At 43.6% G+C, this 26988-nt stretch overlaps 1 protein-coding gene across 1 annotated transcript in view; it reads right to left on the reverse strand.

The window, feature by feature from the left end:
- LAPTM4B (lysosomal protein transmembrane 4 beta) overlaps positions 1-26471 on the reverse strand; it is a 62028-nt gene extending 35557 nt beyond the window's left edge. Inside the window, exons 1-2 of the mRNA XM_019973820.2 lie at positions 26133-26471; positions 3060-3171 (exon numbers count right to left, since the gene is read on the reverse strand). Of these exons, the coding sequence (XP_019829379.1) occupies positions 3060-3171; positions 26133-26231 (211 nt within the window). The 5' untranslated portion in view covers positions 26232-26471. The remainder of the gene's footprint in view (positions 1-3059; positions 3172-26132) is intronic.
- Between the last annotated feature and the right edge of the window lie 517 nt (positions 26472-26988).

A 26988-nucleotide genomic window follows, 5' to 3' on the forward strand; every position in this document is an offset into this window, starting at 1 on the left:
GAAATCTTAAGATCACATGGAAAAGTGAGATACACTCCTGTTTTGTCCTGGATAAAATCTTGAGATGGCTACCGCCATTCCAAAAGGCAACAACGTTAAATTGCTATACTGTATACCAAAATTTTCAAGCACAATTCAAAGCAATTGACTGTACCCATTTCAAAGACTATTTAGTTCTATACTCCTGTATGTTAAATATAGAAAGGTTGTCAGCATGATGACCTTTGACCTACAAACATTTTTAAAAAATAAATGTACTTATTCACTTATTTATGGCTGTGCTGAGTCTCTGCTGCTGCTCGGGCATTGCTCTAGTTGTGGTGAGCCGGGGGCTACTCTCCAGCTGCCGTGTCTGTGCTTGTCACTGACATGGCCTCTCTTGTTGCAGAGCAAGGCTCAGCAGTTCTGGCACACAGGCTTAGGTGGATCCACAGCATATGAGATCTTGTCAGTTCAGGGATCGAACCCATGTCTCCTGCATTGGCAGGTGGATTCTTTATTACTGAGCCACCAGGAAGTCCCTGACAAACTTCTTTTTAAACAGAGATCAAAACATATGAAAAAGGAAATGTAAGAGGAAAGCGGTTAAGAAAAAGATTCACTCAAGTGAACGAACATTTATCCTTCTGTATCTTTTCAAGCATGTGATGTAAAACATCAGTAGATTGTCCTAAAAGTAATTATAAACCATTTGTTTCAAAAATATGAAACTGCAAATGCACTGGAATTAGTATCCAAGTTATTACAAAATAATTACTGTCATAAAGCTTTGACAAGCCTTTGAAGTCAGCTAAATTAAGCCAATACTGTTAGACAGTCACTACTCAGCTTAATCTCCGGCAATTAGAACAAGGCAGGCAGTGTTACTACTTGATTCAGATACAACCGTAGCCGTATCATTTAAAGTTTCTTCTTCTAACCTCAATTACTTAGAAAAGGAATCCTGCTACTGGAAAAAGATAAATTACTTCTAAATGTCAATCAAATATTACATTTATAGCTTGCATGGTCTTTTAACTCAAGGGAAAGGCAGAGAGATATTAATTTAATATTAATGGAACTCATTATCCTTTCTGGGGGAATTCACCAGAGTAACAGGATTGTCCAGAACAGAGAGAATGAGCAACGCTACAGCAGAAGTCGCGTCGGTCTGACAGGTTCCGCCCCCAGGATGACATAACCCGCTGACTCCTTGGTCTCTACTCTGAAGCTCCGAGGTGGGAGAGGATGGCTATAAAGTATCTCCTGGTTTCGCCTTTACGTCACTTCCAGCTCTCCTCAGGCTGCTCCTCCTGACTTCTAATGTCAGCGCTCCTACACGACCCTATCCTGCCCTTTTCTCTTATCTCCCTAATGTAAATATCTTTTAGAAACTTATGTCCTCAAATTTACCCCTTCTCAGACATCTGGGTTATTGATTCACATACCCAACTACCCTTTTAATCTCTCCACTTTACTGTATCTAAGTTAAGAACAGCCTATAAACCAGTGAAATATACTGAGCCCTTATGGCCCAGATCCCATTTGAAGCATTTTTCATGCACTAACTTAGCCACCAGAACAATCTGAGGAGGTAGATACTACAATCATCCCTATATTCAGAGGGGGAAACTAAGTCACGCAAACATCAGTAACCAGCCCAATGTTAGCCCATTTCATACAGTGCAGGGTCAGGTCTCAAAGCATGGTCTCCAGCTTCAGAGCCACACTCCTAACAACTACGCTAAGCCAGTTAAATGCGTTGAGTTTTCCTGGCCAATGCCTTCATGAAATCAGCAGGCCTAATCCAAGGCAATGAACTGGTTTACTAGGCTTCTAAAAGTCACCTAGGAAGGAAATGAAGGTAGGCCAGTGACTGAGATGGACAAACTCTTCTTCATTCTGGAATGCTTGTAACAGATGTGTTGAATAAGTCAAAATAAATAAATAAGTCAGTCGAGTTTCCTGCCAGGTGTGTTCCCATTTCCAAACTCTCTCTCTCCCGAAAAGATGCGGGTCATATACTCAAGTTGGAAAGCAGGAGTCATTTTTGATTCATCCCTTTCTCTCACTGCCCACAGCAGTAACTTCTGTCCATCCCATCTTCAAACCGATCTTTCCCCATCCCCAGTGTAGCCTGGATTGCAGAGAAACACCCCCCAAACCAGTGTCCGGGCCCCTGTACTCACACACCCAGTCAACTAATGCACCTCTACTCAGCAACAAAAAGGATCTTCTGAAAACACACATCAGTTCATAACCACAAAACACGAAAAAAGACTTTCTGACTCTGAGAATAAATTTTGCAAGCCTCACCATATCTGCTGAAGGCTCTTAGTCCATCCCTTAACTGCACCTTCAGCCATTCTCCACCTTACTCACTATGTTCCAGACACATTTTTAAAATGCATTTTAAGTTCTCTAAGGCCAGTGAGAATAAATTCGCATGACCTTTGGTCCGGGACTGTGCACAGCACTCTTCCTCTCAGTCAGCATGGACACAGCATGACCGTAGTTACAAAACATTCAGGTTTCCCTGGTCTTAGGATGTGTGTGTTGGGGTGAGGGGGGATGCCTAGCCTCCTTTCTGCACACCCCACATCCGCATCCCTGTGTGCATTTCTATTTATCTGGAAAAAGCAACAAAATAACCATCAGAAGCCTTTCTAGAATGGAGAAAGACCACTTTCTGAAGGAAAGGTAAATACTGAGAGATAAAGACACAGTAAGATATGAAACTTCCTTCCTGACTCCTTCTCCCCCTCAAAGAGCCAGAAGGCCCAGGGTGTACAAAGAGTCACACAAAGCAAAATTTAAAAAAACAGGAAAGTTAACATAGGAAGGGGAAAAAAAAAAAAGACGAGATCTGATTGAAACTCCTGCCCTTACAGGCAGAACACACGCAGCACATAAACATTTCTCATCCTGATTTCATCCTGATTTGTAACAGTGGGAAGAGACTGAAGCATCAGTTCAAATGGACCCATGAATCAATATTTGTAATTTAACAGGAAGAACTGGCAGCCGGATTCCCCACCCTTGAAAATACCAAAATATCTACAATTGTCTGATGTACTTACTGGCATCATCCATGAACTCAAAGTCACCCCCGAGTTCAGAACTTGAAAAGTGGTAATGATCTGGATCAGCCAGGGCACTCAACAGAATCAGCAGTACCACGGCATTGAGGATCTGCAAGAAGAAAAGGAAAAAAACTTAACAAACCCCAGTATATGGCCCTTACAACAGAAAATTAGAGGGACCACGTGGAGTTTAACTTCAACAGCTGCTGGACTTTCAACATGAAGCCCCACCCTCAGAGGGAGCACACAAACATTCCCGAGGCAGAGACATGGTCAGTCCATTCATGCAGCCAAGGGCACGTGGCCTGGTGTGCAGGTGACAGCTGGTTTCAGCTCACTATCCCCTTGGCTGGGCACCCTGGAGCACTGCAGAAACACCCAGAAAGCCCTGAGGCCAGTGGCTGGAAAAAACTCTCCAGCTAGCTAAGCACACTTTTTCCAAGCAACCTCAAGTCTGTTCAGGTGACCAAACACTGTCCACGGGTTCAGACAACAAGAGTTATGAGCCCATCCAGGGAAGGGTGGTAGAGAATGAATGCAAAGCTATTTTGTGGAAGACTGAAGTCGCTCAGTTGTGTCTGACTCTTTGCGATCCCATGGACTGTAACCTACCAGGCTCCTCTGTCCATGGGATTTTCCAGGCAATAGTACTGGAATGAACTGCCATTTCCTTCTCCAGAGGATCTTCCCGACCCAGGGATCGAACCTGGGTCTCCTGCATTGTAGACAGATGCTTTACCATCTGAGCCATCAGGGAAGTAGGTGCTAAATTATCTCTGGTAAATAAGAAAACTGACGGACGCTTAGGGGTTAAGAACGCTGCTGAAGATCAGGCAAATAAGCTGGGATCGAGATCCAAGAATTTCAGTTTGAAAACCTACCATCTTAAATTCTCTTCTTTTTACTCTGCCAACGCAGGAAACACGGGCTCGATCCCTAGTCTGGGAAGATCTTATATGCTTCAGAGCAACCAAGACTGTGCCCTAGAGCCTGTGATTCACAAATAGACAGGAGCCAGTGCTCACCGCAACTAGAGAGAGCCCGCATGCAGCAATGAAGAACCAACACAGACAGAAATAAAATAAAAATAAATAAATATTAAAATGCATTACTATCATTAGTAATTAGAACTGGAAAACATTCAGGCACTATGCCAGGTGCTTTATGTGGAGTTTCTCTCATTAGTCCTCCAATATCCTAACTGAAGTAGGTGCTAAATTATCTCTGTTTGGTAAATGAGAAAACTGACGCTTAGGGGTTAAGAACGCTGGCGAAGATCAGGCAAATAAACTGGGATTGAGATCCAAGAATTTCAGTTTGAAAACCTACCGTCTTAAATTCTCTTCTTTTTACTCAAACCTTGATTATCTTTGGGCTTCCCATCCTCGTTCCTTACATCCCACCAACTGCGAGATTCTGCCATTTCACTGCAGCATTTCTAGCCTTCTCTTCCCAAATGCCCCGCTGCATACTCGCACAGAGACCAACACCGATGGGGGTGGAGGTGGGGCAGGTTTTTAGAGCTTAGCTGAGGTTCCAGCTGAGATTGGGTCATTTCTCCTTTTTTCTAAGTTGAGAAACTTGTGATAGAGCTCTGTGTTTCACGCTGGTCAAAACAGAGAAAAAGATGAATAACCTTCATGCGTAAAGAAAATTCTTCTACTAACAACAATAACTAAAGGCATTTCCTCCTATAAAAATTGGGTTTCCTAAGCAGCACTAAAAGTTGGCGAAGAATCTGCCCGCCAATGCAGGAGATGCAAGAGATGAGGGTTCCATCCCTGGGTTGAGAAGATCCCCTGGAGAAGGAAATGGCAACCCACTCCAGTATTCTTGCCTGGAGAAATTTCATGGACAGAGAAGCCTGGCAGGCTACAGTTCATGGGGTCGCAAAGAGACAGACACGACTCAGCATGCACACACACATACACTATTAAAAATCGTATTTGGAAATACCACTGTACAGAAGAGGTTCAAATGCGGAGTTAGGTTATTCATTTTACAAAATACCCATTCTAGAATCCAATTTGAAATGGCAAACCCAAGTGATTGTTTTAGGATTGTTGTAGAATTTGGAATAACCTTTTTTCTTCCTTTATTTTCCAAACTGTCTAACGTGGCCAGGTTGCTTTTTCAAGGAGTTATAATAACGAGTGGCAATTTTCCAGATCATATATGTATTACTCATTTAAACAGATACCACAAGCCATGTGGTTAAAATTTATGTACAAAAAAGGTATATAGAGAAAATTAAGTCTCTCTCCTATTCCTACAGTTACCCTCCCCACAGTGGCTATTAGAACTGCCAGTTTCTTGTTTCTCTCCAAAGAGCCAAGAAATTTCACAGCAGATTTTAAAGAGAGTATGATTAGCGAAACTCTAGTCGAAGAAAACCTTTCAGAACATATCTAAAGCTTAAAGGAAAGTATGATTTAGTCCCACAACTTGCAGATGATTTAGCAAAGATCTCTGTGAAATCATCACGTTTTCTTGGCATTTTATCCTCTCTACATTATTATCTTTGGGTAAGATTATGGACTGAAATAAGATCAGAATGTGTTTCAAAAAGTAAAACATCAAAGGCAATGCACTTACTTCTGTTATCACATTGGGTCTGAAAAAAACACATAAATCTGGGATTCATGGGTGAAGCTTTAATGTAGGAAGGAGTGAAGTAAGGAGGGTAAAGGGGGGGAGTGGAAAGGTCAGGAGGCAGTGTAGTGAGTCTGGTTAGAGAACACAGGCCAGATTTAGGGATCATGTGGGTCTAGTTTCGGAGTCTGGGTTTTATTCTAAGTATAACAAGAAGCCAGTGGAGGGACTTCCCTGGTGGTCCAGAGGGTAAGAGTCTGCACTTCTAATGGAGGGGGCTTGGGTTGGATCCCTGTTCAGTAAACTAAGATCCCAGATCCCACATGCCTCATGCCTTGAGGAGCAGTCAGGAAGAAAAAAAGCCAATGGAGAATATTCTGAGGCTCAAAGGAGTACATTATGTAAAACGCCTACAAGAGTGGCTGGCATAACAGTGACTTAAAATGAGTTGCCTCACATCTGCAGACCCCAACAAGAACCACATAAAGGCTCTTGGCCAGCATCAGAAAATTACCTGGTTCCAATTTTCCAGACAGGGCTATGCAGCTGCATTCCTGTCCTTTCGGTTCCAACGGACCTATCAACTCTTGTTCCCCTTGCCTGGTTTATTTACCATAATCCTTTTACTAATTGCCTCCAACAATTAGTAAAATTGACCAGATGCTTTGCTAAGCGCTCAGGAAGAACCTTCCAGGATTCAGGAGGGTAAATAAACCATGCACCCAAATAACACAAAGCAAAAAAAGAGGAAGCATGACAAGACTTCAGATAAAGAATAATGGAAAATCAGAGCAAGTTACTACAGAAGCCTGCAGCTGAGACCGGGGTCACGGGGAGGTGCAGGGGACACGGGAGCATTAAGGATAGGGAGTGGAAAAATGAGAAGGTTCTGGAACCCAAGAGAACAATTTTGGAAATTCTCCGGCAGTCCCAGTGGTTAGAACTCGGTGCTTTCACTGCTAGGGCCGGGGTTCAATCCCTGGTTGGGGAACTAAGACCCTGCAAGCCACATGGTAAGGCCAAAAAAAAAAAGAGAGAGAGAACAATTTAAAGTGTGAGTGAGGTCGCTGGAACAGGGGCTGGTGCTGAGACTAGCAAGCAGCTGGATTTGGTTAGAATACAGTAGACAAAAGAAAGTGCGAGGGGCTAAGACCAGAAAGGCGGGCTGCGGGGCTGGCGGGTCCTCAACCCAAGCGAAGAATGTGGGGCTGTGTCCAAACAGTTCATGAGGAAACTTTAAAGGCTTCTGAGGCAGGATATGACGTGATCTGAGATGCTGTGAGGAAGATCAAGCTGGGAGTGGCTAGGGGGGCTAAACTGGTGGCCGGAAAGCAACCCAGAAGGCCCTCCACAGTCTCGCTGAGCTGTAGTGAGGGTCTGATCCACTTCACCCCCATTCTCATGACAACCCTGTCACACTTGTCATCTTAGGCGTCCGTTTGGGAGGTTAAGTGACTTCTGTCTTAGGTCCTGTGTGTGGAAGAGCCAAGGCCTTCCCACGTGGAGGTGAAATTACTAGAGACATAGGAACTGACGAGCTGCAAAAATAAAAAAGAAGCAAAAAAACAGACTCTGAAATTCCAAGCCTGGGTGACAAAATCTAGTCATTACCAGAAATAAGGACTATGACAAAATTGATGTTAGGTGGGAAAACCACTTGCCTATATGGGCATGGCTCAGTCGTGTCCAACTCCCGTGATCCCATGGACGATAGCCCGCCAGGCTCCTCTGTCTGTTGGATTCTCCAGGCAAGAATACTGGAGTGGGTTGCCATTTCCTCCTCCAGGGGATCTTCCCCACCCTGGGACTGAACCCAAGTCTCCTGCATTGGCAGGCGGATTCTTTACCACAGAGCCACACCTGGGGAGCCCACAGTACTAGTAGGCTATCCGGATTATCGTGTGTTAGCTCGGCCACGTGGCCTCAAAGCTTTTTTATTCAGTCTTTGGCCCTCAGGCCCGACCTCTGGGTGTGTCTGCCTGACCCACTTCTTGATAGCCTGACTTGTAGTCCTGAGTGTTGTTGCCCTCTCTCCTGATCAGCCTCTGAACGAGTCACCTCCTTCCCGATGTCCTAGTTCTGGCTCCTGCTTATGTGTGTTCTTGCTCCCGAGTGGGTCCCAGGTCCTATGCAGGCTGTGCTCCGGCTGCTTCATTCACCATCATCCTCTTGCCCTGTCCCCTCTGGCCCTTCTCCCTTTTTGGACACACTCCTGGGGCCAAGGTTCCCTTCCAGCTGCCCTTGTTCCTCCAAAATCCAGAGAAAGGAGACAGATAATACTAAGATGTAACGGCAAGGTCATTACACATCACCAAAGACTCACCACTGCACCCTTTTAATCCCAGGGTGAAACCTTCGTAACAGAAGGTCTGTGTGTTGCCACACATTTACTGGGTTATTATATGAAACCTCAGATGTTGGATGGGAATCTGAGACACCACACAGGATGTGAACGCAGTAGGCTGACAGGGTGACCCATGAGGACCTAGGTCTGTGTGAAGGGGAGACGGGGGGTATGTATACAGAACTAGCCGCGGCAGATATTAAACGTGGTTGGATGGAAAAGGTCAAACACAAGTCAAAGCCCCCAAGAGCACTGGGAAAGAAGCACTTCCCAAAAAAGAGAACACAGAAATCACCCAGTCATCCATTCTGACCATTCTGAAATGTCACAACCAAATGAGAACCAAGAAGACAGTTAGGACTTGCCAGGAGCAGATTATGTAATGACATAGCTAATCAAAATGTAAAAGGAAGAGAGGGAATATTTATGTTCCTGTTTGGTTAATGTTCACTAACCTTTGAGCTTGCTTTGTCTGTTTTGGGAGGTCACGTACAAACTGTTCCTGTTCTATTTACCAAGTGTTCCTGTGGTGTCACATATTTTTTCCCTTGTTCTTGACAATGATTACTTCCACATGCAAATAAATTCAACGTCTGTCCAATTACTTAAGTGGTGTCAGGCCCTTGTATATTCTCTGGGGATCCAAAGCGCTCTTCACCCTTAAATCATACCAGACCCTAAATGAACAGTGAGACTTACAGCTTGAATCTAAACAACTGAAAAGGTAAAATGCAATTATCACTTTTTAAAAGACTCAATAAAAGAAACTTAAGAACACGCAAACCCACTGAATGATAACTACACAACAATCAGAACTCTGCACAGAAAGTTGCGTCCGAAAATGATCACTGCAGACTTATTTATACTAATGAAAACTTTAAACAGAATTAGAATAACTAAATAAGATTACAACCGAATAAGAGAATGCTACATAAGCATTAAAAGTCATATTAAAAAATATTAATGACAAGAAAATGTTCACACTATGTTAATTGAAAACCACAGTGAAATTTATTCCAATTTATTATTTATGTCCACAGGCATAAATCAGAGTAAAAACACGAAAACATACAATGTTATAAACCATGTGGTAGATCTGCTGCTGCCTTTTACCTTTCATTACCACTGTACCTTTTTTGTATTCTTCAGAGTATCTAACAAGAGTATAGTTGCTTTTATGATCAGGAAAAAATATTTCAAGCTTCAAAAAAAAAATTTCAAGCTTCAAAAATATTCTTAATATAAAACATATTCTAAAATATTAGTATTACACCTCACTCTCTAAAAAGAAACAACTACTAGTAAGAAGATGGCCAATAACAAGCAAATCTGGCCAGGCTGGGAAATAGGGAACTCCCTGGCAGTCCAGTGGTTAGGATTCTGGGCTTTCACTGCTGGGAGCCCAAGTTGGATCGTTGGTGGGGGAACTAACATCCCACAAGTCATGCAGCACAACCCCCCCCCCAAAAAAAACCCACCTGGAAATAGGTATGTCAGAGCAGAAAAAAAGAGTCAGAGTGAAAAGAACGATTAAGAGATCCGCCACTTTCAGTAATGGTGTCTGACTCTTGTGACCCCAAGGATTCCTCTGTCAAGGGATCATCCAGGCAAGAGTACTGGAGCGGGTTGCCATTTCCTTCTTCAGGGGATCTTCCCGACCCAGATCTCCTGCATTGCAGGCAGAGTCTTTACAAACTGAGCTATGACGGAAGCAATGGTGAGCTATGTTATACAAACCAATCCTGAGGACAACTAGAAAATTTGAACAAAAACAACATGTGAGAAGGTATTAGCTAGCAAGGCAGTGAGAACTAATGGGCCAGAAAAGAGGGAGGAGAGCAAAGACCCTGAGGGCACCCTGACAGCCTCACTCTCTGGGCCAGAGAGTTAAGACCTGGAGGAGAGGGATACTGGTGGGGCTGGAGGGCAGAAACCCCGAGGGCTTCACTGTCAGATCGGGAAGGGGCTGGAGTAAGATGCACTTCATCCATGGGGACAGGGCAGGGACACCGCCCAGCTTTGCCTCATCGGCGTCTGAGACTGGATGGAGGGGACCGCCAGTTGCCAGCCCCTGTTAAGAATCTATCAAAACCCTTAGTGGAGAAAAATGCATCCCACACTTCGAATAACTTCTTCAGTTTTTGAAATACAACATCCAAAATATAAGAAACAGGAGAAGACAGGATTGCTAACAATAAGGACCAGCAGACACAACAGACAACAGACCACAGGTGCGGCTCTTGACACTGAAGTTAATGGGCTCCCCATAAAAAGTGTCTCCACTTATAATACTCAGAGATTAAAAATAAAAAAAAAAATGAGAATGTTCTCAGGGTACTTGAATCACAATAACGGGGAGATATGAGAGATTCTTTTTAAAGAATAGAAACTCTAGAATGAAAAATACAGTAGCCAAATAAAGAACTCAGTGGATGGGATGGGTTTAACCCATTAAGAGGGTTACCAAAAAAAAAAGAAATGGGCTGGATAAAACAGAAGAACATATTCAGACAGCTGGCTGTAATAAAAACAAAAGCAGCTAGAAGACAATAGAGTTACATCTCTAAAATGTTAGGGAGGAAAGGACCACCTTACAAGTTTAAAAACAACAACAATCTTTAAAGGATGAAAACAAAACTAAGATACCTTCAGACAAAACCAAAGGAACCTGTCATCAGCAGCTGAGCAGTAAGGAAAGCGTTACAGGGTATTCTTTGGACAAGAAAAGAATGACACCAGATGGAAGGCTGAAGACGGACCAAAAAGTTAAGAATAAAACTGATACTTATGTTGGCAATTGTGAATACTGATAACAAATAATAACAATAATGATTAATGAGTACAAAATATAAACAATACATAATAATAGCATATAGATCAAGAGGGAATAACTGGAACTGAACTGACAGTAGGTCCTTGCATTGTCCAGGGAGAGAACTGTACCGATTAATGTGAGAATCTTTAAAAGTCAAGGACATATGTTGTCACCTCTAGGGTAACCTTTTAAAGAAGTCACAATTAGGTGGTAGATACACCAAATGTTTGCTCAGTTGATAACCACGGTGTTTATATTCTGTGCACTTTTTCTATGTGTGCAATATTCACAATAAAATGGCTAAAATTTTAAAACTATAAATTATAATCTGATAATACTGTTTTTGGACAGCTGCCTAATTTTTTTGCAGCAATATTTGGAAATATCTTCTAAAAACTATCAATGGCAGATGCGCCTTCCACTTGAGTGCAATTTCGACAGGAAAACTGAAATTAAGTTTGACTAAAAAAAAGTAATTGTGGCTCGTGGGCTTAGTTGTTCTGTGGCATGTGGAATCCTCCCAGACCAGGGATCGAACCCACGTCCCCTGCATTGGCAGGTGGATTCTTATCCACTGGACCACCAGAAAGTCCCAAGTTTGGGCCTTTTAATTGAAATGTACTTAATTTTAGAATTCTGACACAAATGTGCTTTTTATTCACGTAAGACCCTGTCTACAGGGTCCTGTTCTGATAGTGAAATAAATTTCTGACACTTAACTATTTCAACTCAAACAACTGTGGTAAATACATGCTGGGGGAAATTTAATTCACCATAAAATCCTAGTAGTGCAGGAGATAAACAAACATCAGCAACCAAATAAAATGCAGAATAAATGTTGTAACATTAACTCATCCACTGAATCGTTCAAAAATTAGCTATTAGCCAACAAATATATGCCAAGCACTAGGCTAACATCAATACATATTAATCCCCGCTCAAGCTAGTCTGCTGTCTAGCGGGGAGGACAGCCAAATAAACTGGCTGTTCCATTTAGAGTAAAAAGGAATTCTGCTACACTGTGGCTGGGGAGAAGAGGGAGGCAACGGAAAACCTCTGTAGGAAGAGGACCTTCTAAACACCAGAAAGTAAGAGACTCGGAGATCTCGAGAGACAAAGATTACAGCACAAATGAATAATTTTAGGGAATCAGGCTAAGTGACTGAGAACTAAATGTTAAGAGAAAGTTCAAGGAAAGAGAAAGGTAAAAATGAGCAGCCCTTGGCAGTCCTTTGAGTTGGATTTTAAGTAAAGCCGGTGTTTTCAATAGGGAAGCTATAAATCCTCTGGTTTACACAGTGTGCACGCAGGAGAAAGTTTAAGCAGTCAAGTTGACACTGAATCTTTCCTTAGGGCCCCACTTCGGCAGGCAAATTTTAAAAGTGCATTAAACAGATTCTCCCTCCCCCAGCCCCCAAGTTCAGCGCAGGCCTCCTGATTCACTTTGCAGCCTAGTGCCGCCAGTTCCATATACCTTCCGCACGGGTGATGGCTTAAATCAAGAAACCACCGCCACACCTCCTACCTATTACTGAAGCAGTTCTGCATGCCCTAAGTGGCGTGATCATTGCTACAACCACTCCACAGACGAGGACTCCCAGGATTCACAGGGAACCTGCAGGGAGTTGTGACCTTTCCAGCTGAGACTCAGCCATGGGTCCTGATTGCAATTGCCATACACGCTCTTTCCAGCAACCCAGGATCCACCTAAGAAGCCACCGCATCCGGTTCACAAGGCCTGGCGACTCTGTTAACCAATCCGCTGGCAGCAGGCTCAGAATTCTTTTCAAGGGAGTGTTCCAGACAGCCGCTCTCATGTGAGCTGAGGCTAGGGAGCAGAGGGAGACAGACTTGCAACTCCCACTTCCCTGAATGGACTTGGTCGGGTTCCGATCTTCATGCTCGGGCTGAGTCACCACTATATTCTCTCGGAATGATAAGAAAGATGTCTGGACAGTGGACAGAAGGAGCCAGAAAGAAGGCTGTCCAAAGAGCCACCGGGAGACCTGAGAGGCAGGTGTGGACAGGAAGAACTGTGTTCCCCCGCTTTGTGCCCTAAAGAACTTTCTGGATCTCTGAATATAAAGAGATAGGCCAAGCCAGAGCCTAGTTTATAATGTGCATAAAGAAGTATCAAGCACCAGAAGGTTTAGAAGGCCAGCATCTGGAAAAGAGAAAATATGAAGTGCAAAAATGGCTAATTTAATTTTTTTAGGGCAGCAAACCTGATACTGTTTGTGTTCTGAGATGCTCTCTATATTAGATCTGTTAGTCTCTATTTGCAACCATCCTATTCCAACAACTTGGATTATCATTAAAATGAAAAAAAAAAAGAAACATCCTTTGAAAAACTAAAGTGATTATTACTCCCTGCTTAGCTTCAATACATAAAATAATACTTTATTCCCACAGCTATTTACCAAAGACAAAACTGAAACTCATAAAACAGAATGCCTTTACTGGTGAAAGGGAAGAGGCAATAACAGATAACCACTGAAATACAAATTTTGCATCCCATTCAAGAACAGTGTTGTTATTTGTACTTTAGAGTTAAACTTTTTCTTACAAAATAGCAATACATTTAAATCACCTAAAAAGAAATCCAAAACTTGAAATTAAAGATCAAAAAATGCACTTCTAGTTTGTACACATACTTTGAAATTTAGAATAAAAAGCTGCTAATGTATAACTTGATAGCTAAGTTTAGAAAAAATTTTAATTGTCACATTAAAATAAAATCCAATGATACAGTCTAACTACTCATAGACAAAGAAATGCTTTGCAATCATAATGCTGAATTGTTAAATAATGCTTTTCTCCTTTCCATACATAAAATGCATACCATAAATATTCATTACTATGAATCTAGGTAATGAAACATTCTTGAAGGTGATAATATCTGACATCGTTACTTTTAGTTAAAAGAAAATAGCATTAGATTACTTCAAAAGTAAACAGCTTCTGAAGATCACCGTTCTAAGCTATTTCTCAATGTAAACTAATGAAAAGATTATCCAGTAAATTAACAACTGTCACTAATATAAATAAGTATCTTTTAAGATTCTATTCCGGTTTACATACTTCCTTTAGAACAAACAGATTATCTAAGAAACTTCCTTTTAGTTTCTAAAGACCTGTAAAGGAGAAAAAAAATAAGGCAAAGAAATATTCTCAGGTAAATAACAAGAATCAAAGAAAGCACCTACTGAAATTTTACTAACTTAAACTTTTAAAAAATTTTTTACTGGAGTATAGCCGATTTACAATGTTATGTTGCTTTCTGCTATACAGCAAAGTGAATCCGTGATATATATATCTCCACTCTTTTAAAAAAAATTCTCCATATAGGTCATTACAGATTACTGAGTGGAGTTCCCTGTGCTATACAGTAGGTCCCTAGTATCTATTTTATAAATAGGAGTGTGTATATGTCAATCCCAATCTCCCATTTATCTCTGCCCACCCCCAACTTTTAAACATTTTCACAAAGGCGCTATGATCTTTCTGCTATTAAAACCTGTTTGAAGGAATAAAAAGTCAAGTTTTGACTACACACGCATGATTCCAAGAAAAGAAAATTAGCATCAGAAATGTATGAGTCCACAAACCACTGCTATCAAAAGTGTGGTCTGTATCACTGAGTCACTTTGCTGCACAGCAGAAATGAACACAGCGCTGTAAACCAACTATACTTCAGTAAAAAAAAAAAGGAGAAAGAAAAGTGTTGTCAGCAAAATGAAGTTTCAGCATCATCCCACATGTGTTACTAATGTAGAACCACAGGACCAACCTCAGACCTAATGAATCAGAAGTAAAGGTCAAGGGACTTCTCTGGTGGTCCAGTGGTTAAGAATCTGCCTACCAGCGCAGGGGACACAGGTTCGACCCCTGGTCAGGGAACTAAGATCCCCACGTCCCGTGGGACCACTGAGCCCGTGCGTGCTGCAACTACAGAGCCCACACCACAACTAGAGAAAAGCCCTCACTCTGCAACAAAAGATCCTACGTGCAGCAACGAAGATCCCACACGCCACAACTAAGACCCTACCTAGCAAACCAAGTATTTTTGTAAAAAAAGAAGGAAAAAAAAAAAGTAAATGCCAACAAGACTGGCAGCTGACCTCTTAGCAGCAAAGCGTAACTCTACAGTGGATGGAGAGCTTGAACGTGTCAGCAACTGTCAACCAAGGACTGCTTCCCCGATGGCTCAGAGGGTAAAGAATCAAGTCTGCAAAGCAGGAAGCCTAGGAGACTGGGGTTTGATCCCTGGGTAGAGAAGATTCCCCTGGAGGAGGCAAGGGCGACCCCACTCCAGTATTCTTGCCTGAAAAATCCCACGGACAGAGGAGACTGGTGGGCCACAGTCCCAAGGGTCACAAAGAGCTGGACACAACTGAACGACTAAGCACAGACACAAGCACTGAGATATCTTTCAAGAACTTGAGCCAAATACAGACAGTATCAAAGAATAACAGTTTGCCATCAACATATCCTCACTGGGACCTCCCTGGCAGTCCAGTGGCTAAGACTCCGTACTCCCAATGCAGGGGGCTCGGGTCCAATCCCTGGTCAGGGAACTAGGTCCCACATGCCTCAACCAAGAACTCACAGCCACAACTAAGCCTTGGCACAGCAAAACAAACAAACAAAACAGACCCTCACTAAAGGAGATGTTTAAATACGCACATCAGTCAGAAGGACAGTGATCCCGAACAGCTGGTCAAGAAAATGATGGGTCATGTACTTTCCACATGCGGTGTGTAGAATGTCCATTTTTTGAATAAAAATTATAGTAATTGCAAAAAGAGAAAATGATGGACAGGTGTAAATACGTGACCAACTCTAAGCGAACACGGATTGTATAGGTCAGTGTCTTGGGGAAGCTTTAAAAAGAAAAGACACTAAAATACAAGAAATATGAGTTCAAGGACATATACTGTTCAAAAGAAAGGCAAAGACATTACTAAGTCTAGACTTTTGTTAAGTACATATATTAAATTTCTTGAATGAATCACTACTGCCATAGAAATAAAAAAAACAGCAGATAGGCCAAAACTGCTTATCACAATTATGTCCCAATATTAATACACATATTACATGTATTAATATTATGTGTTCCAATATTAATACACATTCATTACCAGCAATTTCCTCTTACTAGACCCTGGATGCCATGTTGGCAAGGATGGGGTCTATTTTGAATCATATTGTATGGCCAGCAGCTCACACAGTTCCTAACACATGAAATGAAGGGAAGAAAATAACCAGATACACATCAACATTCCTTCTAGGCTTGTATTTTCTACAATTATTTTGAGATGGGAAGAAGGAAACGGCAACCCACTCCAGTGGGTTTTTCTCTTGCCTGGAAAATTCGATGGACAGAAGAGCCTGGTAGGCTACAGTTCAAGGGGTCACAAAGAGTCAGACACGACTGAGTGACTTCACTTTCACTTTCTTTGAGATGGGAAGCCCTCATCCATAAGCAGTTGTGGTTTCCTGATCCACTAGCTAGCTTTATCTGATGTCTTACACAGATGACACCAGCTGCTTTCATATGAAAATGCTATCATGTGCCCTCATTTTATCTTTAAATAAATTTTTGACAAGCAATTAAAAACTCCACTGATGATTTGCATTTGAATACTACTTGGTTTTATCAGTAGTTGCAACCATTTTATGACTTGCTTAAATTGTCTTGTGATACTTTTGAACGATTATTTGCAATTATTTGTTAGAATTATTAACTGGACTGTAGCCCGCCAGACTCCTCTGTCCATGGAATTCTCCAGGCAAGAATACTGGAGCAGATTGCCATTTCCATCTTCAGGGGAACTTCCTGATCCACTAATTGAACCCAGGTCTCCAACACTGCAGGCAGATTCTTGACCATCTGAGCCACCAGGAAAGCCCATTATGTACTGGTTTGTAATACTGGAATTAATGCCTCCAATAATTAGTACCAGTTGCCCAACAGGCAACAAGATCGCAGCAATAAGACTATTGTTAGGTGTCATGTCAGATTAGTAGATGGCCCTGGAATCTGTTCTCCCCTTCCATCACAGTAACAGGGGTATCTGGATACGTAAATCCCCAGCTGAAGATACCATCTCCCTGCCTACCATGCCGCTAAGTCCTTCATCTTGTTTTGGGCTACTGGGATATGAGTGTTTCACAGAATCCACATCTTGGTGAGGGTAACAGGCAGGAAGGCCAGGGGTCTCCAAATGGAAGAAATAGGCTGCAAGTGTCAGACATTTTTATCTCTCTTAAGCGGCAGGAGGAAACAAACTAGAGGTATTTTTTTCCTTCTCTATACAAATTTAAAAGGAGGTTTCTCTTAAAATACAGTGTTGCCATAATGACACGGGTTTCACCTGAAGTTAACTATTCTCAAACCTTGAGTTAACCAATGCATTTTTCTTATGGAAATATATTTCTTAAGCTATGTTAATGTACTGTGCATTCAACCCAGACTCTGTCTTTAAGTCAGTTCAGCCTAATGGCTCAGAACCTACTTGACAAACCAGAGTGTTACACTCAGATATTGTTCCCCTAATCTATGTAAACGAAACTATTTGTATGGTAATCTGCCCTTCTTCAAGATTCAAGTCAATCGTTTTATGGCCTGGGATGAATCATGGCCCGGGGTGCCAAGATTATCCCAAAATGCATCTTACGGATGAGGGGCCTGGTGCCATTCTGAGTTTTAAGACATTCCTTTCTTTCATTAACAGACTGCTAGTGACTATATAACATCCAGCTGAAGACTAGCAGGGGGTTACTCTTTCTGCCCTCTCCTGATGCCCATGTCAGAAACTTTCTCTATCTCCTTTATACTTTAATAAAACTTTATTACACAAAAGCTCTGAGCGATCAAGCCTCGTCTCTGGCCCCAGATTGAATTCTTCTCCTCTGGAGGCCAAGAATCCCAGCGTCTTTTCATTCAGCAACAACCTTTCATTGGTGCAAAACTCATGCTAACCACTTTGTTAGTTCAGTTCAGTTGCTCAGTCATGTCTGACTCTTTGCGACCCCATGCACGCCAGGCTTCCCTGTCCATCACCAACTCCCGGAGTATACTCAAACTCATGTCCGTTGAGTCGGTGATGCCATCCAACCATCTCATCCTCTGTCCTCCCCTTCTCCTGCCTTCAATCTTTCCCAGCATCAGGGTCTTTTCAAATGAGTCAGTTGTTTGCATCAGGTGGCCAAAGTATTGGAGTTTCAGCTTCACCATCAGTCAGTCTAATAAATATTCAGGACTTTTCACATTACGTTAAAATGTATCTATAGTGGGACCCAGAGAGAGTGATATTAACAAACACTTTATTTCTTGTTCAGCTTGCCTTTAAAATGTTCGGGATGAACATCCATCATGGAACACAGGTTCTATCTCTGGTCCGGGGAAGAGCCCACGGGCTGAGGGACAACTAAGCTTATGAGCCACAGCCCCTGAGCCAACGCGCTGCAGCTACAGAAGCCAGCGCGCCCTAGAGCCTGGGCTCCGCAACTACAGAAGCCACTGCAATGAGAAGCCCACGGACCACAACCAGAGAAAGCCCACATGCAGCAGTGAAGACCCAGTGCAGCCATAAATCATAAACAAAAATAATTTTTGAAGCTTTTTAAAAAAGGTAGTAAATACCACTGAAATCTTCACCAGACAATATTTCATAAAACTTCCCTTGATCCTTTTTATTTGTGGGTGGGGAGGCCTGTATTTTTTTTTTAAAGGGACTCATTAGACATCTCTCAAAAACCCAGTATCCATTTCTGTCCCAAATCTGTTCGATTCCTGAATTCAGATGATGGAGAGAAGCGGGGTGGCCATGATAGACTTGTATCATTAACTAACCAGTGAGAGTTCTCATTCATATAACTTGCATCATTAGCAATGAGAAACTTCTGGTGGGAAGACCTGACATAGCAGCCTCTCCCATCTGGAAGGCTGTCCACACCCTGCCTGTCACCCGGGCCATCCAAAACAGCTGGCCCGTTCCATCGTCCTTAAAAACTGCTTTCACCCTCTCACCCCTGTTAATAATTCTTCAGTGCCTCTCACTATCTACAGAATAAAATCCATACTCCTTACTCTGGAATTTCAGTCTTTTACAATCTAATATAGTCAGGAAAACACTAGGTAATAAGACTGACCGACGTATTACGAGTTAGTCCCTATTTTGCCCTGGACTTATGGACCAAGGTACAGAATCTGACAGCTGGAAAGAAACTATTCATCTAAAAGGAGCATATCATCACCTATCGAGCCTGACCCCAGGGATGCTTTGAGGTCTAAACAGGAACAAATGTGCAAGTCCACTGAAAACCGCGTATCAATCACTCCACAAATGCGAGATGTCGGCTTTACTGTCCAGTTATTACTATCCAGACAGAAATCAATAGTTATTACACCAGGACTTCTAAGGATACAAAAAGAACCCACCAGGCCTGGGTACACAAGCAAGCTGTGACTTTCAAAGTGAACTAGTTGCTTATTTGACAGGCCAGGTCATAAAGCCAAGGAGACCAGCTACTCTGAGCCCTTTCATCCTTTATAATCTGATATATGGCCAACTCCCCAAAGAATAGTGTCTGGCACAAAGAGGTATTCAGTATGTATTTGTTGAAGACTAACCTAAAATACACTCAGAAAATGATAAAAAGGATGCTATGCACAAAGGGGGACCCATCCTGGGTGTCAATGACAGATTCTTCCAACTATCAGCACCACTTTTTAAAACATACTAAGAAAATCATCGGATAAAATGCAAGAAATTACAAAGGAAAAAGTATGCTTGAGGGTGTCAGGAGCAATGCAAGTCCTGATGGCAAAATATATTCCATAAGAAATGCAGGCTTTACGTTAAAAAGAATAATGCCATTTGCAGCAACATAGATGGCCCTAGAGACTGTCACACTGGGTGAAGCCAAGACACAAAAGGAGAACTATCATATGACATCCCTTATATGTGGAATCTAAGTAAAGAAACTCACAGACTTAGAGAAGAACTTATGGTTGCTGGGGGGAAGGACCAGGGGAAGGAACAGTTAGGGAGTTTGGGACCGACATGCACACACTGCTGTATTTAAAATGGATAACCAACAAGGACTTACTGTAGAGCACAGGGAACTCTGCTCAATGTTGTGTGTCAGCTTGAATGGCAGGGAGTCTGGGGGAGAATGGATACATGTATATGAATGGCTGAGTCCCTTTGCTGTCCACCTGAACTGTCACAACATTTTTTGCTTATCAGCTATACTCTGATACAAAACAAAGTTGTGTTTTTTTTAATGTGGCCTTTAGCATAAGGAATACAGCAGGGATTTTTTTTTTGTTTATTATTGTTCTCCAAACATTCTTTCTCTTCCCAGGAACAGCCTCCAGATGTCTCAACCCTCTGCTCTCACAATGATTTGTTAAATTAATCCCACTCCACCCCGCCCCCACTCACAGCCCTCCAACCAATAGTTCAAGGGAAGCATATCCCAGACCTAAATTTATCAGTATATTCTAGTCACATAACCATGGCCTGTTTGGTTCAGGATTGTACAGATAAATTTATCAAATCTGAACAAATCTCAAGACTCACAGCTTAAGTACTGGCTGGCATATACGGCAGCCGTTTGTATCCTAAAGAAGGTAACCTGAAAGGGGAGGGGTTGGGAGAGAGGAGGGAAAGGGATGCAGTGAAATCCACCGCATTGCTTAACTGTGTAAGCCGACTTCAGCAGATGAGAAACACAAGGGTCATGAAACACACATCTCCCGGAGGTAGTGAGCCCACGTTTTTTAGGAGTAGGATGACAAGCTCATATTTGTGTTTGAGAAAAATACCTCTGGAAATTGCATATGCAATAGACCGAAAAAAAAAAAAAGGATTATTGATGGCAAGGCTAGAAGCAGAGAGACCAGTTATGATTCTATTATAATAAAGTGAGAGTTAATGAGAGCCTAAATGAGAGAAGTGGTAGCAAGAATAAGAACAGGACAGAATAAGGCACTCAGGAGGTTGGAAAAAAAAAAAAAAAAATGGAGAGGAGACGGAATAAAGGAAGAGATCCAGATGGCAAGGGGGACAGAGGCAGCTATCCGAGGAATCTGAGTCAGGGGTCGAAGGAGACTAGTGTGGGCAAATCTGAGTACGGGTGAATTTGGGGAAGTTAACGGATTCACGCTTAGAATATTAAGTTTTGTTGAAGAGAGGAAATCCTAGAAGCCCACATGGCAAGCATTCTGTGTCAAGTATTCCTTTCAAATTGTGATCCCTCTGGAAACCGAGACAAATCAATCCTCATTCGGTGAGGATATGCACCTTACTTGTTTTTCTAAAAAAAACCTTTGTAGCTATTAAAGGTTATTGGAGAAATCAACTTTTTTCTTAGGTTTAATGATTAAACTGCCTTTCTAAATAAACACAAGCCTCCACCTCACATCGCAGTACACAAAACACAAAAGCTCTACAAAAAACTTAGAACTAAACCAGATGTAAACATAAAAGCTAAAGCCATAAAGCTTCTGAAGAAAATTGAGTATCTTTACAATCTCAGGGTAGGCAAACAAAGTACTAACACAGAAAGTACTAACCATAAAAGAAAAAACGTGAATTGAACTTAACTGAAATTAAAAACTCCAGTTCATCAAAATAGACTAATAAGAAAATCAGTGGGCAGCCACACTGAGAGAAAATATTCACAAACAATATATTTAACAAAGGACTATACTATTATTATTAACCAAAATATAGAGTTCTCACAAATCTGAAGGATTAAAAAAAAAAACAAAAAGATAAAACTCAGTTTTTTAAAAAATGTGCAGTCAACACAAAGGAAGATATATAGTTGGCCAAGAAGCAAAGATAAACTGTTTCAGGTCATCAGCCACATAGGGGAAAATTCAAACCCAAGTCACCAACAGCTCCCACTCCACACCCAGTGAGCTTCGTACCCTGTGGACTGGAGTGGAAAAATGGCAATTTGGAAAATACCTGGCAGTTTCTTATCAAGTTAAAACACACGACGGCCAGGAACCCCAGTGCAAGGTGTTTTTCAAGAGAAATAAAACCAGATGTCCACAAACTTTTTTTTTTTAATATGTATTTCTTTTCCTGTGCTAGGTCTTGGTTGCAGCATGCGGAATCTTTGTCTCGGCATGTGAACTCTTCCTTCTGGCATGTGGGATCTAGTTCCCTGACCAGGGAACGAACCTGGGTCCCATGAATTCAGAGTTCAGAGTCTTAACCACTGGACCACCAGCGAAGTCCCCACAAGCTCTTTTTTTCCAAGACTGTTCAGAGCAGATTTATCCATAATAGCCCCAAACTGGAAAAACCCAAATGTCCATCATCTGGCAAATGGATAAACAGATTGTGGTCTATTCTTATAACAAAGTAATACTCAGCAATAATAAGGCACAAATATTGACACACTCCAAGACCATGAATGAATGTAAAATTCATTATGCTAAGTTAAAGAAACCCAATACAAAAAAAAAACCACCTACAGTATAATTCCATTTATATGAATAGGCAAAACACCTATGGGGTGGGCTGTCTATGGAGGGGATATTCTGAGAAGAGGCACGAGGGAACTTTCTGGGAATGTTCTCTAAGGGTGTGGGTTACAAAGGTGCAAACATTGGTCTTGTCAATGAACTGTACACTTAATACCTGTGATTTTCAACATATGTAAAGTATGCCTCAATTTTTAAAGGGAAAAAAATTTTTAAAAAGTAAATGAAAAGTGATCGCTAATACAGATACCTGAAATCAATACGCTTTTTTTTTTAAAAAAACTGGACTAAAGGAAACCTTTATCATTTCAAGGCAAAAACAAAACACACAACTTTTAAAAGGTAAAACTGGAAACAGCACAGACCAATAACATCACTCAGACCACAAGCTGCAATCACTTAACCTCTTCGCCTTGGTTTTTCCTCTGTAAAATGGGAATTTAAAAAAAATCTACCAGGAATATGTAAAAACTAAGCTTATGCAAAGAACTGTAGAGAAAAATGTTGCCTGCCATTCCAGTTCTACCAGGATCAAGCCGTTAGCCACCACAGTCACCCAGGACTCTGGGACTGAGGGGAATTCAGGCTAGAGACAGACAGATCCCCAAGATAATGCAGGTCCATACCTGAGAAATTTCAGCTTTCACAGATTCTTGCATCTTCCCGTACTTAGAAAATGATACATAAAATCATTAACCTGATTTGCCTGTTCCGTGATTAACACTCATCTCAGGACTTCAACTACAGGTTTTCTCACAGCAGAAAATTCTTATATCCCGGCTCCTCCCTCACATCTTCACAACAGTTTCTCAGAGCTGTCTGAGAGGTTGTTCCCCTGGGCTATTTTATACAGAGTAAGACACTGAATAAACTCAACTCACAGCCTTCTCATAATTCACTCCGGTTTTTTTCATCAAGGAAGCCAGGGAATTCCCTGGAGACCCAGTGATGAGGACTCCTCGATTTCACTGTGGAGAGCGGAGTTTGACCCCTTCTCAGGGAAGCCTCGTGGTGTAGCCAAAAAAAGTAGTGCTATCAATAGTATAGTGGGCTTCCGCAGTGGCTCAGTGGTAAAAGAATCCGCTGGCAATGCAGGAGACGCAGGTTCCATGCCTGGGTCGGAGAGATCCCCTGGAGAAGGAGATGGCAACCCACTCCAATAATCCTGCCTGGAGAATTCCATGGACAGAGGGGCCTGGTAGGCTATGGTCCATGGGTTCGCAAAGAGTTGGGCACAACTGAAGCGACTGAGCACAAATAGTGCCTGGCACACAGGAGCTTAGTAAATGGTCATGGTAGAAAACAATTAGAAAATGCATAAAAAAGATTCACTTTACCTTTCCTTTCAATGGACTCTTTTTTGAATATCTGTATTCCTACCCTTTTTTCTCCTGAAAACTTTTTTGATAGTGACCTCATTCCATCCAGATGACTGGTGGAAAGAGAAAGAGATGCCTTGTTCTTTAGCTCCTTCATCTTAAAAATGTACGCGTAAATCAAAGTTTTGGATAACCAAATTACATATGTAAAAGGATGAGGGAAACTCACTAGTTTAAAAAAAGTTTAAATTGTTTTGAGAAAAGCTAAAGACTTACAAAGATGACCAGCAGCATACAGCGTCTGTGGGGTCGCACAGAGTCGGACACGACTGAAGCGACTTAGCAGCAGCAGTGTACACTGTGTCGTTCCAGTCGTTTCCAACAATCGGCAACCCTGGTGGACTGTCGCCCACAGGCTCCTCCGCCCAGGGCATTTCCCAGGCAAGAATTACTGGAGTGATTTGCCTTTTCTGCCGCCAGGGGATCTTTCCCATCAGGGACCCAACCTGTTTCTCCTGTCTCCTGCGTCGGAAAGCGGGTCCTTCACCACTAGCACCCCTGGGAAGCCCCAACATGGCTTGCTTATTCACATCTGCTGAAAAGCTTTCTAATTATTTTTCAAAAAGCCATCGTTCCAAATGCTAAAACCTGCATCCCAATAACTCCTTTCCCCAAAGAGCACGCTCAAGCTGTGGACTAAGCCTGCAGAGTCCTCTCCTTTTATCACACCAATGTGTCCTACTGGATTACCGCCAACAACAGGGCTCAAGTAGATTTATCTTTCCTGTAGATCACGTAGTCCATTTGCCTAATGCAGTGCCCTAGATTTTACAAATTACATTCATAGATGTACTTGCACCCTGCAGATTTCAACATCTTCAAGGAGGACACAAGACATGTGGATAAAATTGTCTATCCTGATTATCAATAAAAGCACTATTTCAAGACCACCCACTATTCTTTCGCTGTAACTTTCAATTTCCGGGGTTTTTTTTTTTTTTGCTTTCAGTAAAACCAGGGTAGAGCCAATAGCCAGATGTTCTCTCTGCATTCAAGCCGCACAGTAAGAACCCACATATATTAAAGATTTGTCTGAAAGCTTTTAAGGCCAAATACTTCTATTGTGTGGCCTGTGACAGTCACTGAATAAAGGAAACTTGCAACTATAAATAGCACAGAGAACACCATATTGGGGGAGAGGGGTGTTTTGCTTACAGTGGCACCACAGACGAGTTCACAATTCGACTTACGTCCGTGTTACATCAAAACACTGAACTATCAACAGACCAAAACACTCTGATGACTAAGAAGATCAGAATGTACCACCACTAAAAAGTTCTATATGCCATCTTACTACCACGTCTAAGGTGTTTCTTCCTGGTGCAGAGGCATTCAGCGCCCAGAGGCTCGGGCTTAACTCACCATCATGATGGAACAGAAACCACGATGCAGCGGAACCCGACTCGGGTGCTGGTGCAGTCTGGGTCGGGGTGGGGCACCAATCAACCTGGAGCTGGTACAGGGCACGACTCCAAGTTGCCTCACTAGCGCCTGATAATCACTGCTCCCCAGACAAGTAAAAAGCTCCTATCTAGAAACAAACTAACAGACCAGATGGGCCTTCGGGGTCGGCTAAGAAGCTGGGGATCACCTGCAAATCGGGGGTTTGGGGGGGGGGGAGGTAAGTGGGTGTAAAATGGCTGTCCAGGGCCGACTGAAACGCAGTGAATCACAAGGCAAGCCCCTCCTAGGGTAAGGGCTTTACAACAAGCATGTGGGTAGGGCACCCCCACCCCCAGCCATTCCCACTCCGGATGCGAAGGCGCGCAGGAGGCGAGCCAGCAAAACCCCGGGCACCTGCGGGCCGGGAGAGCTGGCAGGCGCGGGGGAGGGTGGGGGCGGACAGCAAGAGGTGCCGGCTCACTGCCTCGACGGCTCTCCCGACCCGTCGAAAGCACAAAGCCCAGCGGACGCAGAGAATAAAGGAAAGGCGGGCACGTGCTCCGCAGGCAAGGATGGGGGTGCCGGGGCTCCACTGACCATCAAAGCGCGCTTTCGCCAGAAACCGCGCAGCTCCGGGAGGCCCAGCCGGCTCCCGGCGGAAGGCTTTGGGGCGCCCCCTTTGCTCAGCGCGACCCCAGCCCACGCGCACCGCCCCCCGAAACCATCCCCACCACGAACACTGGGTCCTGACCGCAGCCCCCGCCACAGGTTGGCTGAGCCGGGGGGTGGGGGGGCGGGGGGGGCGAATCGTGGAGCCGCCCGCGCAGAGAATTAAGTTTCTAATAATATAACTTTAGGCGGATTAACGCCGGCTTCGCCCAACCCCGAGGGCCGCAGCCGGTACCCATGAGGGGGTGTGAAAAGTGAAGCGGGTTCCCGGGGGGTCCCGGGGCATCCGCGCTCCTCCCAGGCAGGTGCGCGCCCCCTACCCCAACCCCAGGGGGCGGGGGGGGGGGCGGGGTGCGGCCAGGCGGGTCGCGCTCACCAAGTACCAGACGCCGAGCAGGATGGTGCCAGTGCGGACATGGCAGCAGAGGCAGCAGCTGTTGGAGTAGAACCGCGTCCAGGGGGCCACCATCTTCATCGCTCGGGCCGCGGGCGCAGTGGCGCGACTCTGCGCCCAAGTTCGCAGGAGCTTTGGCCGTCGGTCCTGAGCGCCGCGCGGCTGTCGCCGGCCCCTCTCTCACCGGCTACCCTCGCTCCCTCTTCCCGGCCCCCGTCCGCCTACCACTGGCCCCGGGCCCCGCGCCTCTCCCCGTGAAGAGCTCGCAGCTGGAACCTCGGCCGGAGCCAGAGCTCCGAGGGCTGCGGGGAAAGGGGGCGGGACCAGGGCGGGGAGAGGGGCGGGGCGGGGTTCCCGCGGACCACGTGACGGGCGCCCGGGCCCTGTGACGTCACCGCGGGCTCCATCCGGCAGCCGGCGGCCGGCGGCCGGCGCCGACCGCCCCGGGGGACAGAAATCAATCAACCCTCACCCCTGGCAGTACTGGTGGAGTTCTGGGCTTCCCGTCTTCCGTTTGGTCATTCGTGTAACTCCACCACCGGTTCGAGATTCTTTTATAGTCTAGTTGGTGTTGGGGGTTTTTTTCTTCTTCCACTTGTATCTTGCAGATATTCTGTACGTTCGGTGCCATTCCCGTTGTTATCTTGCAGGTTGGCTGGGGGAGGGAAACGGTAAGGGTTATTCCGGCCAACTGCAGTCCTTTGAACCGCTGGTGAAGCCGCCCAGAGCAGTCTGTCTCTGCTTCCCAGCTCATTCACTGTGGTAGTAATCTTTTCCCAGAAAATAGAATGTGTACTACACTTGCGCTTCAGGTAGCGTTTTTAAATCGTGACTGCAG

This window comes from Bos indicus, chromosome 14 (genome assembly GCF_029378745.1).
Source record: "Bos indicus isolate NIAB-ARS_2022 breed Sahiwal x Tharparkar chromosome 14, NIAB-ARS_B.indTharparkar_mat_pri_1.0, whole genome shotgun sequence".
NCBI classification, from domain to species: domain Eukaryota; kingdom Metazoa; phylum Chordata; class Mammalia; order Artiodactyla; family Bovidae; genus Bos; species Bos indicus.